At 37.8% G+C, this 12,810-nt stretch overlaps 1 protein-coding gene across 1 annotated transcript in view; it reads left to right on the forward strand.

Annotated features, from left to right (window-relative positions):
• PSMA8 (proteasome 20S subunit alpha 8) overlaps window positions 1–12,810 on the forward strand; it is a 37,410-nt gene that overhangs the window by 4,660 nt on the left and 19,940 nt on the right. Inside the window, exon 2 of the mRNA XM_069099497.1 lies at window positions 12,220–12,346. Within this exon, the coding sequence (XP_068955598.1) occupies window positions 12,220–12,346 (127 nt within the window). The remainder of the gene's footprint in view (window positions 1–12,219; window positions 12,347–12,810) is intronic.

The raw sequence follows: 12,810 nt of genomic DNA on the forward strand, positions 1-12,810 counted from the left end.
TCTCTCTCTCTCTCTCTCTCTCTCTCTCTCTCTCTCTCTCTCTGTATATGTGTATATATCTGTATATATATATATATGCACATATGTATTTTTATGCATGTAAATATTTCATACGCATATGTAAAATTTCAGAAGTCTGTGGAACAGCTAATTGTTATTCATTTCTCTTCCCTTTTCCTACCTAGGTAAATCATGGTAAAAGGAGTTAATTAATTCACTTTCACTAAGTATTTCATATGCAAAGTGTTGTTGAAAAAAAAAATAACACTGGGAAGAAAAATGAGGGTTTTTTCCAAGTCATCCTATAATATTTTTAAATTAAATAGCACCCCAAAGTTTTGCTTCTGTTTTATGAGTAATTTATTTTTTTTTTTGGTAATGATAAGTTTAAGAAAAGCCTCCCAAGCCTTAAACCAAAAGGGGGCTATTTTGATAGAAATGTTTCCTAACCCCTCCCAGTATGGTATGTAGCATCTGGCTAGAAAATATGACCCAGGTTTCAGAGCTGAAAATGAAAGGAGTAATGGGAGAAGACTGAGGTGTAATAAGAAACCACTTTGGCTCATTTAAAATGTTTTAGAAATGCCATAGAACTGATGGATGGCTCCTTTGTAATGAGTTGTAAAAGGGTAAGGATATAAAAATACCTGTATTGGGTATTTTTAAAGATACATTACAAGCATGAGACAGTTTTATCTCAGTGGATTCTGAAATTACAATTTATATCTTCGTATGAAGTTATTCAGTGTGTTTCCTTGAGGGTGCAATGACCTTTTTTACATAGTGTAAAGTTTATAATGACACTTGTTTAATAAGAATACTGGAATAGTAATGTAGGAGTGCAGTATGTATAAACACAAAAAAGTAGGATGAGCCAAGAATAGCCAGCATTGACCAGGGTGTGGATGAGATACTTGATTCCATCAACCTACAATGGAATCTATCCTATGATGTATATATGTTCAAATACTATGTTGATCATGCCTCTGTGCCTATTTTGCAATATATAGATGAGATATTCTTAGGTAAAAGGCGTTCCCTTAATTGCAGTTGAAAAAGAGATGATAAGGTAAATAAATATTTTGGGCTCTGCCTCCTTCTTGTAAGTTGACTAAAAAGCATGATTTGAGACAGAGACCTAGCTTCTTTTCCCTCGATTTCCTGTTCTCTAACACTTGTATAAAGATCTAGTAAAGCTGTGTGATCCTGGGCAAGTTCATACTCCTGTTTGCCTCAGTTTCCTCATATACAAAATGAACTGGAGAAGGAAAAGCAAACCACTCCAGTATCTTTGCCAAGAGTTGGATATGGTTCAAATGACTAAACAACAACTGGTAGGCATAGTAAGCTTTAACCAGTTGGTACTGGTTAACAATAAGCAGTAGAGATATTAAGCTTTTTTTTTTTTTCAGAAAGAAATTAGTCCTTTATAACATTTTCATCAGATTTTCCTCTTTTTTTTTTTCATTAGATCTCAAATATAGAGCTGAAAGGGACTTTGGAAGCTGTTTAGTCGCACCTCTTGGTTTTAACGTTGGGAAAACTGAAACCTAAGTGACTTGCTGCCAGGTTCTCACAGGTTGTATTAGTGGTAGGATTTGAACTCTCATGTAGAGTGGATATGGCCCTGGATTTGGACTCAGCCTGTATTCAAAACCAACCCTCAGCACTTATTAGCTTGTGTGCCTCTAGGAAAGTTAAACTCTTTCTAGGTCTGTTTCCTCATCTGTAAAATAAGGGGATTGAATAGATGGCTTCCCAGAATGTCTTCTAGCTCTAAATCTGTTGCCCTCTTCATATGGCTTATAAAGGCCACTAGATGCTACTTCAGAGTACTTGGCATCTTTTTTTTTTTTAATTAATTTATTTACTTTACAACATTACAGTTCCACAATCCCTTGAGTTTCAAATTATTTTTCTCCCCCTCCCTCTCCCCCACCTCCGTACTTCCCCTCATGGCAGCATGTAATCTGATACAGGTTCTACAAATACCTTCACATTAAACATTATCAAGTTGTAAAGCAGGATTATGACCAGTGGAGTGAATAATGAAAAAGAAAGGAAGAAACAAAACACAAAAGAGAGAGATACTTGGCATCTTGCTTTAGCAGTCTCTTCATGTTGAGTGTCATTCTAGCCATCTCTGTTATGCTATCCAGGTCCTGCTTACTGTTTACCTTTAGCTCCCAGATTTTCCTCACTCTCTTCTCAAGAAGCTTCCAATCTTCTCTACCCAAAATCCTGCCTTCATATTTGGGGACTTCAACATCCATGTTGATGTAGGAGCATTTTTATATGGTTGTTGGTTGCTTGACTTCACTTGAGCAAGAGAACTGTGTGTTCATAGCCTCTGACCATTTATTTGTTTATTGGAAAATGGTTCTTATTCTTATGTGGGGCATCTTAAAAGTCATCAGTAGGTTAAAACTGCTTTAAAAAAGAGACAAAGTCATTAATAGTTTAAAATTGCCCCAAGACACTTGGGGACTCCATGTTTTTTTGAATCAATTCCATATAAATTTTCTATTTAAAAAATTCCCTACAAAACTTGGATATCAAATTTTTATCAGAAAAAAACTCCCTACAAAGATTTTTCTCATTTAATAATAATTCCCTTCGTACTTTAACGGTGTTGATTTTTGTTTGTCAATAGTTTTTTTAATTTTATGTAATCAAAACTGTTTTTTCTACCATAATGATTTGTATGGACTTGATATGTCCTGCTACTTATTAATTCAGTTATTTTTTTTAGTTGACTCTCTAGGGTGCTCTAAGTAAACCACTATATCATTTACAAAAAAAAACTTAGTTTTGTTTCCTCTTTTCTTATTCCTTCAATTTCTTTTTCTTGTCTTATTGCTATAGGATGCATTTCTGTATAACTGCCTCAAAATCATGGTGACAATATAATGGAAACCTTTACATTTTATTAGAAAGGCCTCAAACATTTCTCCATTATATATAATACTTGCTCTTAGTTTTTAATAGATGCTATTTATCATATTAAGGCAAGGTCCCTTTATTCTAGCACTTGGCACAATTCCTGGCACAAAGTATGCACTTCATAAATGTTTATTAGATTGGAATGGATTATTGGATTGCATTCCTGTTTTTATTAACAGAAGTGTTAAGGTGTATTTTGTCTATTGATATAATCATGCTGGGGGGTTTTTGTCTTTGTTTAGAAGTCTTTTTTTTTTTCCTTAGAAAATTTATTTCCCAGACGCTTTCACTAACAAAACAGAAAAGAACTGAATACCTAAAAAAACTAGAAAGGCAGGCAACTAGGTGGCACAGTGAATAGAGCACCAGCCCTGGAATCAGGAGGACCTAAATTAAAATGCAGCCTTAGACACTTAAACACTTACTAGCCGTGTGACCTTGGGCAAGTCACTTAACCCCAATTGCTCTGCCTTCCCACCTCCAAAAAACAACCAAGAAACACAAAAAATAGAAATTTTAAAAAGTCAAAGAAAAAATTAAAATGCAGAGCAAAAAGACTGAATCAACAAAACTAGGAATTTTTTTAAAAAACTAATTAATCTGATTTGTAGAGCCTGTATTTGAGTGCATGCCCCCATGATGGGGGCGGGGGGGGGGAGGAGAAGAAGGGGAAGAAAATTTGAAACTCAAGAGACTATGGAACTGAATGTTGTAAATTAAAAGTAAATAAACACCACTTTAATTTAAAAAAAAAAACTAATTAATCTGATTTTTAAAAGAGAACAAATTACCAATATCAAAAATTGAAAAAGAATTCATAACAAATGAAGAGAAAACAAAGGGAATTTTTAGAAACTTTTCCCAACTCTGTATGCCAACAACTTGATAACTTAAATGAAATTGATGGATGTTTACAAAGTTTTTAAATATGCAGATTAATAGTACAAGAAATAGAGAATGTAAAGAACTGTATCAAAGGAAAAAAATAAATTGATCCAGTTGTAAATTAACTCCTGTATCAGAAATAGCCTAGGACCAAATGGATTTGTCAAATAAGTCTTTCAAACATTCAAAGAAAAATTAATCCTAATATTATATAAGCTATTTTGACAAAATAGATAAAAGGATCCTACCAAGCTTATTTCATGATACAAATGACGTTTTATTATTGCCTAAACAAGGGAAAGAAAATGAAGGGGAGAAAACATTGTCAAAGACTATATTCCATGTGGTCCCTCCCTGACTCCATTTCAGGGTATCTGTAAGGTCAAAACTATTTTCATAATAATACTAAGACATTATTTATCTACTAAAGTCCTCTTTCCTTTTCCACCTACATGACTGTAAGACCAGATTTTCTTATATTTCAACCAAAACAACGTACTGCAGAGTTTAAAATCAGAGGCTGATTCAAAAATCCCATTGTTTTCTATTATATTAAGATGTTAGAGATATGTAAAACGATGCCAGTCTTCTCACTAATTTTTTTTTTAGTTTGTGGGAATATAGTTTTTTTTAATAGAAATATGTTACCATGAATGTGTTAGTGTTTTCAAATGATTTAATAAGTATTAAAAAAAATTTATTAGTTTTAATTTCTAATACAGTAAATAGCTATAGAAATAACCCACATAACCACACATCGATATAACCAACATTTGGGATCCTCATTAACTTTTAAGAATATAAAGGGGGGGAGTATCTTGAGACCAAAAGTTAGAGAACTGCTGCTATAGACCAATATTCCTAATGAATATCGACCAAAATTTTTTAATTAGGTTTTTTAATTAACAAGAATTTATTTTTTTCCTCCTACTTTCCCACTGGAGGGAAAAAAGAAAAGAAAAACAAAACCCCTGTAACAGAAATGCATATCCATGTCCTGAAATGTGCTTCATTCCTAATATTAAGTTTATCACCTCTGTGTCAGGAGGTGAATAGGCAAACGGAGTTTATAATAAATATGCCAAAAGCAGTTCCAATACTCTTTGAATACCAGCATTACTTTGATACATAAGAGGAACAGAAGAAAGGAGCTTCATCTTACCCATTCCTTCATTCAGTGATTATTAGCATTTACTAATATATTTAACAGGAAACATGTAGAATTGGGATTGCTATGGTAAAATTGCCAAGCTTAGTAGAAGTACGACCTTCCCGCGGCTCCGGCTTCCACCCTCCCCAATCCATGTAAAAAGGGGACTCTAAACAAACTTTGGAGCTGCAGAACCCACAAAATGACACAGAGAAGCTAACCTCCCGCTGAGGACAGCCCGGCAGGCCGGCAGGAATTGGCCAGCACAGTGCTCTGGGAGCCCAGCCCAGCCCCACGCTGAGGCTTTAGCCCCAGGGCGGGCCTGACCAGCCGCCAGCCAGAGGGGCTCCAGATCAGCAGCAGCTGTGGCCGTTTCCAGATATATCAATACATAGATGCGAAGGACAAGGTGAGAGGCCAGTGCAGTCTGGACTTTGGGACCCAGGAAGTGGGAGTGCATGGCTTTTACCCCCGGAGCGAGAAACCGCTGAGACGCCAGCACAGCCTGCCAGCGCCACATGGTGGCTTCAGCTCCTGGCCTGCAGAGTGTAGGGGGACCAAGCACCAGTCTGAGGGGTCATCGCTCTTGCTTTAACCTGCTTGGATCTGGATTGCAGTCTAGGGTGGAGGTCCTGGGGTGTGTGTCCAGCTTGCCAGAGCGTGTGGAGACCTCAGAGAGGGCACCCATCTAATACCTCCGGCAGCAGAGAAAACCCCAGCGTTTGGGACGAAAACTCCCCTGTCTGGTGGCAGAGTCCTACTGTGGCAAAAAGCCCAAAAGTCAAATCATTGAGTGGCAAAATGAGCAGGCAAAGGAAACAAAGCAGACAGAAGATTCCAACATTACACTCCTATTTTGGGGATAAGAAGGAGCAAGGCATGGAACAGGAGGAAAACAGTGAAGTCAGAACTCCTGCACCAAAAGCTTTAAAGGAAAATACAAGCTGGTTACAGGCCATAGAGGACCTTAAGAAGCAGATAAGAGAAGTGGAGGAAAAATTGGGAAGAGAAATGAGAACAATGCAAGAAAATTATGAAATGAGAGTCAACAGCCTGACTGAAGAAAATAATACCTTAAAAAACAGACTGACTCAAATGGCAAAGGAGGCTCAAAAAGGCAATGAGGAGAAGAATGCCTTAAAAAGTCGAATTTGCCAGATGGAAAAAGAATCTCAAAAGCTCACTGAGGAGAATCATTGCTTTAGAATTAGATTGGAGCAGATGGAAGCTAATGACTTTATGAGAAATCAAGATGCTGTTAAACAGATCCAAACAAATGAAAGAATAGAAGGCAATGTGAAATATCTCATGGGAAAAACCACTGACCTGGAAAATAGGTCCAGGAGAGATAATTTAAAAATTATTGGACTGCCTGAGAGCCATGACCAAAGTAAGAGCCTGGAAAGCATCCTCCAGGAAGTTCTCAAAGAAAACTGCCCTGATGTTTTAGAACCAGAGGGCAAAATAGAGGTTGAAAGAATCCACCGATCACCTCCTGAAAAAGATCCCAAAAAGAAAACTCCTAGGAATATTATAGCCAGGTTCCGGAATTCCCAGATTAAGGAGAGAATATTACAAGCAGCCAGGAAGAAACAATTTGAATATTGTGGAAACACAATCAGGATAACCCAGGATCTGGCAGCTTCTACACTGAGGGATCCAAGGGCCTGGAATGTGATATTCCGGAGGTCAAGGGAGCTGGGATTAAAACCAAGAGTCACCTACCCAGCAAAACTGAGTATCATGTTTCAGGGGAAAATATGGTCATTCAGTGGAATACAGGACTTTCAAGCATTCTTGCTGAAAAAACCAGAGTTGAATAGAAAATTTGACATTCAGATACAAGAAGCAAGAGAAGCATGAAAAGGTAAACAGGGAAAAGAAATTATAAGGAACTTATCAAAGTTGAACTATTTTTTTTTTTTAAGCAATCGGGGTTGAGTGGCTTGTTCGGGGTTGCATGGCCGGTTGTTGTTTCTGGGTGTGGTGCTGGGTGTCTGGGCCCGGATTTGATCTGGGTCGTCCCGGCACTGGAGCCGGTGCTCTTGCTCGCTGAGCCACCTGGCCAAAGTTGAACTATTAACATTCCTACATGGAAAAACAATAATTGTAACCTATGAAACTTTTCTCAGTAGTTGAAGGGATTAGAAACATATATATATATATATATATATATATATATGTCTTTATATGAGGGTATTCGGGCATATGAATACATATGTGAATGTGTGTATATATGTTTACAGGTATACATAGAGGGCATGGGACCAATTTAACAGGAAGGGATGATACTTAAAAGGTGAAATTAAGAGGTGAGAGGAATATAATGAGAGGAGATGGGGAGAGACAGAGTGGGGCAAACTATCTCATACAGAAGAGGCAAGGGAAAATGGTTACAATGGAGGGGAAGAATAGGAAGGCAAAAGGGAATAGGTCAACCTTATTCCTGTTGAATCTGGCTTGAGAAGGGAGGGAAATACACACTAAATAGGGAATTTCACCCTCCAGGAGGATAGGGCGGGAAGGGGATGTGAGGGGGGATGATGGAAGGGAGGGCAGGCTGGGGGGGAGGGAAGTTGGAAGCACCCACTTTTGAAAAGGGACAGGATCAAAGTAGAGAATAGAACAAGTGTGAGGTGGGATAGGAGGGAGGGAAATATAGTCAGTCTTTTACAATACATCTATTATGTTATTGTTTTGCATTAGCCACACATGTACAACCTATACTGAACTGCTTGTCCCCCCAGTGGGGGTGGGTGGCAGGGGGGGGAAGGAAATGAATCTGGAATTGAAAGTTTAAATCAAATATTCAAATATATATATGTGAGTGTGTATATATGTGTATATATATACTATTATTAATACCATCTTACATGTAATTAAGAAAAAAGATATACAGGCACTGAGGCATAGAGATCCACTGGAAAAGTTGAAACGTGTATGGGAGAAAATATGGGAGAGAGCAGATTGGAGGTGGGGATATCCTGTGGGACTGCTGTTTTGGGGGGATGGGTGGGGGGAAAACGGGGAGAAAATTTGTAACTCAAAATCTGGCGGAAACGAATGATGTAAATCAGCAGTTAATAAAGCATTTAAATTTAAAAAAATTTTAAAAAAAATTGCCAAGCTTAGACATTAGCAGATAGATATGAGAACTGTTGCCAACAGTTAAGTCACCAGGTAATTTGAAGGTTAAAGTTGGATTGTTTCAGGATTGTGAGGGCTCTGTTCCAAAAGGAAGCGGTATAAACAACACTAGACAGTGATTTACGCTGACTGAAGTAATTGAATCCGTCTTCCTTGTCCTAGGTCTTTTAAAATCTATTCAGTGATTTTCAGTCTAACCTGTGATGAGTTAAAAAAAAAAAAACCCAACACGTTTTGTTTTGTTTTGAGAGGCAGTAGGGGTTAAATGACTTTGCTATTAAGTGTCTGAGGCTGAATTTGAATTCAGGTCCTCCTGACTCCAGGGCCAGTTCTCTATTCACTAGCTGCCCCTGAAGTAAACACATTTTTTAAAATGTTCAGTATAGCAATAGTGCTTTGATTAAATGCTTTTCAGTTAGTGGAAAATATTTCACAAGAAGTTGGCTCCCAATTGAAGTCATTGTAAAATGTAAGAGTCATGATTTTGATCAGTGAGTAAGAATTAGCTTCTTCAGTTAATTGTAATGATATAAATGAACCATTTAAGTCCATGATGCCTGGTGAGCTCTGTATCTTATTCTTTAGGACAGGAAAAGAAACTTTAAAATTTTGTATACCCTTGGTCAGCACTGGCGTAAAAATTTGATATTTTGCATCTTATTTTTAAAGTTTGCATTTTTGAGGTTAAGTTTTTAAAGTTAATTTTTAAAAATTGAATCATTTTATGAATAAAAAAATGTCCTTTTATGACCAAGTATTCAATAAATGTTCCCTGGGTGTACACCCCAATGAGATGAGACCCACATACTTCAGAGTGCACTTTTTTCTAAACTATACAAAACACTATGGAAGTATGCGTTGTTATTATCATCACCAGAATCCCAGAGTTAGTTAGGAACACCTTTGTTGTTTCTCTCAAACCAATATCTCTTCTGCAGGATTGTGGACAAATGATTTCCACTTGGAGCCCTTCAAGGCTAGTAACAGGAACTTTTCCAAAGTAGTCTAGTCTATTTCAAGGACAGTTCTTGATTCTATCCACCAGAAATCTGTCTTCCTATAACTTTGTACTTGTCTTACATTCTGGGGTCAAGTGGAACAAATCTCTACTCTCTTTCTCACATGATATGTCCCCAGATATCTCAAAGATAGCTATCATGACCTCCTTTACCCCCCAGGTCTGTTCTCCAGGTAACCAACTCCATCAGAAACTACACTAAACTTACACTTGGCTAGTCCTCTCCCTTTGCTTGCTCATAGATGATGAATAGGCTCAAATAAGTTCCTAGAAAGGAAGGGGAGAAATACCAAGAACAGAGTATCATGGGGGGGGGGGGGGGGGGGGGGGGGGCGAGGCGCTAGGATCTCCTGGGCTGCACTTTCAGGTAGATTCCAGAGACAGCTAGTAGGTATTAGCCTAAGAAGACATAGGCTAAGAGGACAGCTACCCAACTTTTGTGAAGGATTCCCAGATAGCCACTCAGGGGAAAAAGGCTTTCTAAGAAAGAGGGTTTGAGAGGAGGAAGAATAATTTGGGAGTTTAAGGATACTGACCCTGGGGTAGACTGAGTGCACTAAGAAGGGAAAAATAGAAAAGGGAGACTGTAAAAGCCAAACTACTTCTCTCCTAAATCTCCCTGGAAGGGAAGTATATATTTGAAAATTGATATGGTTGTAAAAGAAAAAGTCATTCATAAAACTTACTTTTAAAAATCCATTCCTTCTTGACTTTGTAGGCTCTGGGTGCAGGAATTGGCAGACTGCTCAGTGAGAATCCCCAACCTAGGGGTTAAGATTCAGCCATATATGGAAGGCTGAATATATATGAAGCCATATATCCAAACATATATTGAGTTTGGGATCAGGATCTGGTTTCAAATCCTGCCTGCTGTTCTCTGTATGACCATGGGTATTTCCTGGACTCAGCTTCCTCATTTGCTGAAAATGAAGAATTTGGACTACTTATAAATTTCTTTTTATTCTGAATTTAGCAAACACCAAGTTACAGGATAGTATGTGAAACTGTAGGTCTCTGTCATACACAACTTGCTTTTCTTTTTTTAAGAGTGTACCTCCATTTTTTTTTCCCCTGAAGTTATATGACCATGCCTCTCCAGCTCTTAAAGTTTTATTGACTGACTTCCTTACACAGTCAATTTCAGTGGCTCCCTGATGCTTTTAGGATCAAAGTACAAATAATTCTGTTTAGCTTTTAAGCCCCTTCACCACCTGGCCCCAGTCTGCCCTTTCAACTTTGCATATATACTGCCCTTCTTATGCCCTGTAGTGCATCTAGACTGGCCACCACATACAGCTCTCCGTTCCCATGCCTCAGATGCACTCTGCTCACTTCTACCTATTAGAATCCTTTATTTCCTTCAAAACTCAGTTCATCTGCCACGTTTTCTACATGGATGTAGCCTTTCCTGATCCCCTAGGTGCTAATGCCCTCTGTTACACAAACTGCCTTGTATTCATTTTGTAAGTTCTTACGGGTGTATATTCTCCCATCTCACCCCTGTTAGAACGTAATCTGCTTGAGCAGCATGGCCTGTTTTCTTAGATTTATTTTCTTACTATCCAGCACAGGGTCTATTGATTGATTGGTAGCTGTCTAGGATGGTGATGTCAGATTCAGAAAGAAATGGGAGTCACTGACATAAATCAAGATCCATGCGGGTCACATATTGACTTAGAAAACACATATTCACGTATGTTTTATTGTAAATTTTTATTTATTTTATTAAGTATTTCCCAGTTACATTTTACTCTGGTTTGAGCTTCACTCAGGAGTGTTGTGGGCTGCTTGTTTTGACACCTCTGAAGTAGGGACTTCTGCTAATCCTAGGAATATAATTGCTAATTATTATCATTCCTATAGTGTTTGAAAGGTGGCAGATCAATTTTCCAAATACTTCATTCAGTCATTACAACAACCTTGCCAGGCAGGTGCTGTCATTAACCCCATTTTGTAGATGAGGAAACCAAGACAGAGACAAAAATTAAGTGACTCACTCAGGGTCATACTAAAGCCAAATTTGAGATCTGGTCTTCCTGACTCAGGGCCCAGTGCTCTATCATCATCATGCCATGCAATTGCTTATGAACATAGAGTATTTACTGATTTTTTTTATTCTTTGTGGCAGAGTGGGTAGAGGGCAGACTTAAATCAGGAAAGTCCAAGGTCACATCTGCCTCAGGTACTTAGTAGCCATATGACACAGTAGCAGCCCCTGACTTACAGTGGTGTGAGGATCCTTTTGGGGGTTTCTAATTAAAAACACATTTGTCCTCTCTTTCCCTCCTGTTTGCTTACTACTTTTTAATTTTGTCATGTGCTGTTTTCTCCTTATGTTCACCCTCTATATCAGTGGACATGATAAAGCCAAATCCATTATTTTATTTATATAATAATGAGCATATTTGTATGATATCCCCTGGTTTTTTCAGTCATCATTAACACATTACCAGGAAATGACATCTCCCATTTATACATAATAATCTTTCTCACTAAACTGCCTTCAGCATTTAGTTTGAGAAGGCAGTTTATTACATCAGATTGCATATGCCTGAACATGATATATCCCATGCTATTCGTGCCAAATCCTCATGTCCAAGGCAGAATATTAAGGATTAACAGCTAGTCGATCACTCCTCTCAGCAGATAGATCCACTGATGGGAGAACTGGTCAAGACCCAAGGTCAAGAGACTTGAGAAAGAATGGAAAACAGGGCAGCCAGCAGTAGGACCAGAATGGAAAGCCAGCAGTTCAGTCAAGGTGTAGTAAAAAAAAAAAATGCTGATTATCAGTGTCACGAATACTCTGTCTAGAGCTTTCTTTTGGAAAGGTTCCATGCATCTCCCATGACTCTCTTTCTTTGTTTAAGGTCAATTTAGAGCTAACTTTATAGATATGTGAAAAGCAACTAAAAAAAGAAAATCAGGCCCAGCTGCCAGAGCACCTTTTGTCTTCCTTGATTTCACTCATTAAATACTTACTTAAATATATGTAAGATTTTTCCTCAACTGAATAATTGTGAATGTTGTTTTTATTATTAGAACTACTAATCTTTTTTGTCTTTTTATGATTTAGGTTGGCATTCGAGGCACTGATATAGTTGTGTTGGGAGTAGAAAAAAAGTCTGTTGCTAAACTTCAAGATGAAAGAACCATAAGGAAGATCTGTGCCCTCGATGACCATGTCTGCATGGCTTTTGCAGGTATTTATGGGCCAAGCTTGAATAGATGTACAAGAGCATAGCTTACTCAGAGAATTTGCAATAGCAAAACCACTATTGTGGAAATGAATTTAGTGACCACACGTACATGGCTCCATTATCTGGACAGGGGCTGCATGGGCATATTATTACAGATAATTCAAACTTCTCATTTGAACCCACTAGTCTTTTCAGGTATTTGTGAGCCAAGATTAGAGATACAAGAGAATAGTTGCTCAATAGAATTTGCAATAGCAAAGTCGCTATTATAAAACTGAATTTAGTTTTTGCACATGGAAAATTTATCCCATCATCATGATTGAATAATAATAATACTGAACATTGACAGCAATTTTAATAAACAGGTAAATGTGAACAAAAAAATGTACCTTTATTCAATAATGAATTCAATAAAGAACAGGATGATGCGCTCACTGCTGCAACTCTGATTGGATGCAGCTCGGAGC

The sequence above is a fragment of the Petaurus breviceps genome, unplaced genomic scaffold (genome assembly GCF_028583685.1).
Source record: "Petaurus breviceps papuanus isolate PSGF00001 unplaced genomic scaffold, PetGlider_PUasm1.0 38, whole genome shotgun sequence".
Taxonomy (NCBI): domain Eukaryota; kingdom Metazoa; phylum Chordata; class Mammalia; order Diprotodontia; family Petauridae; genus Petaurus; species Petaurus breviceps.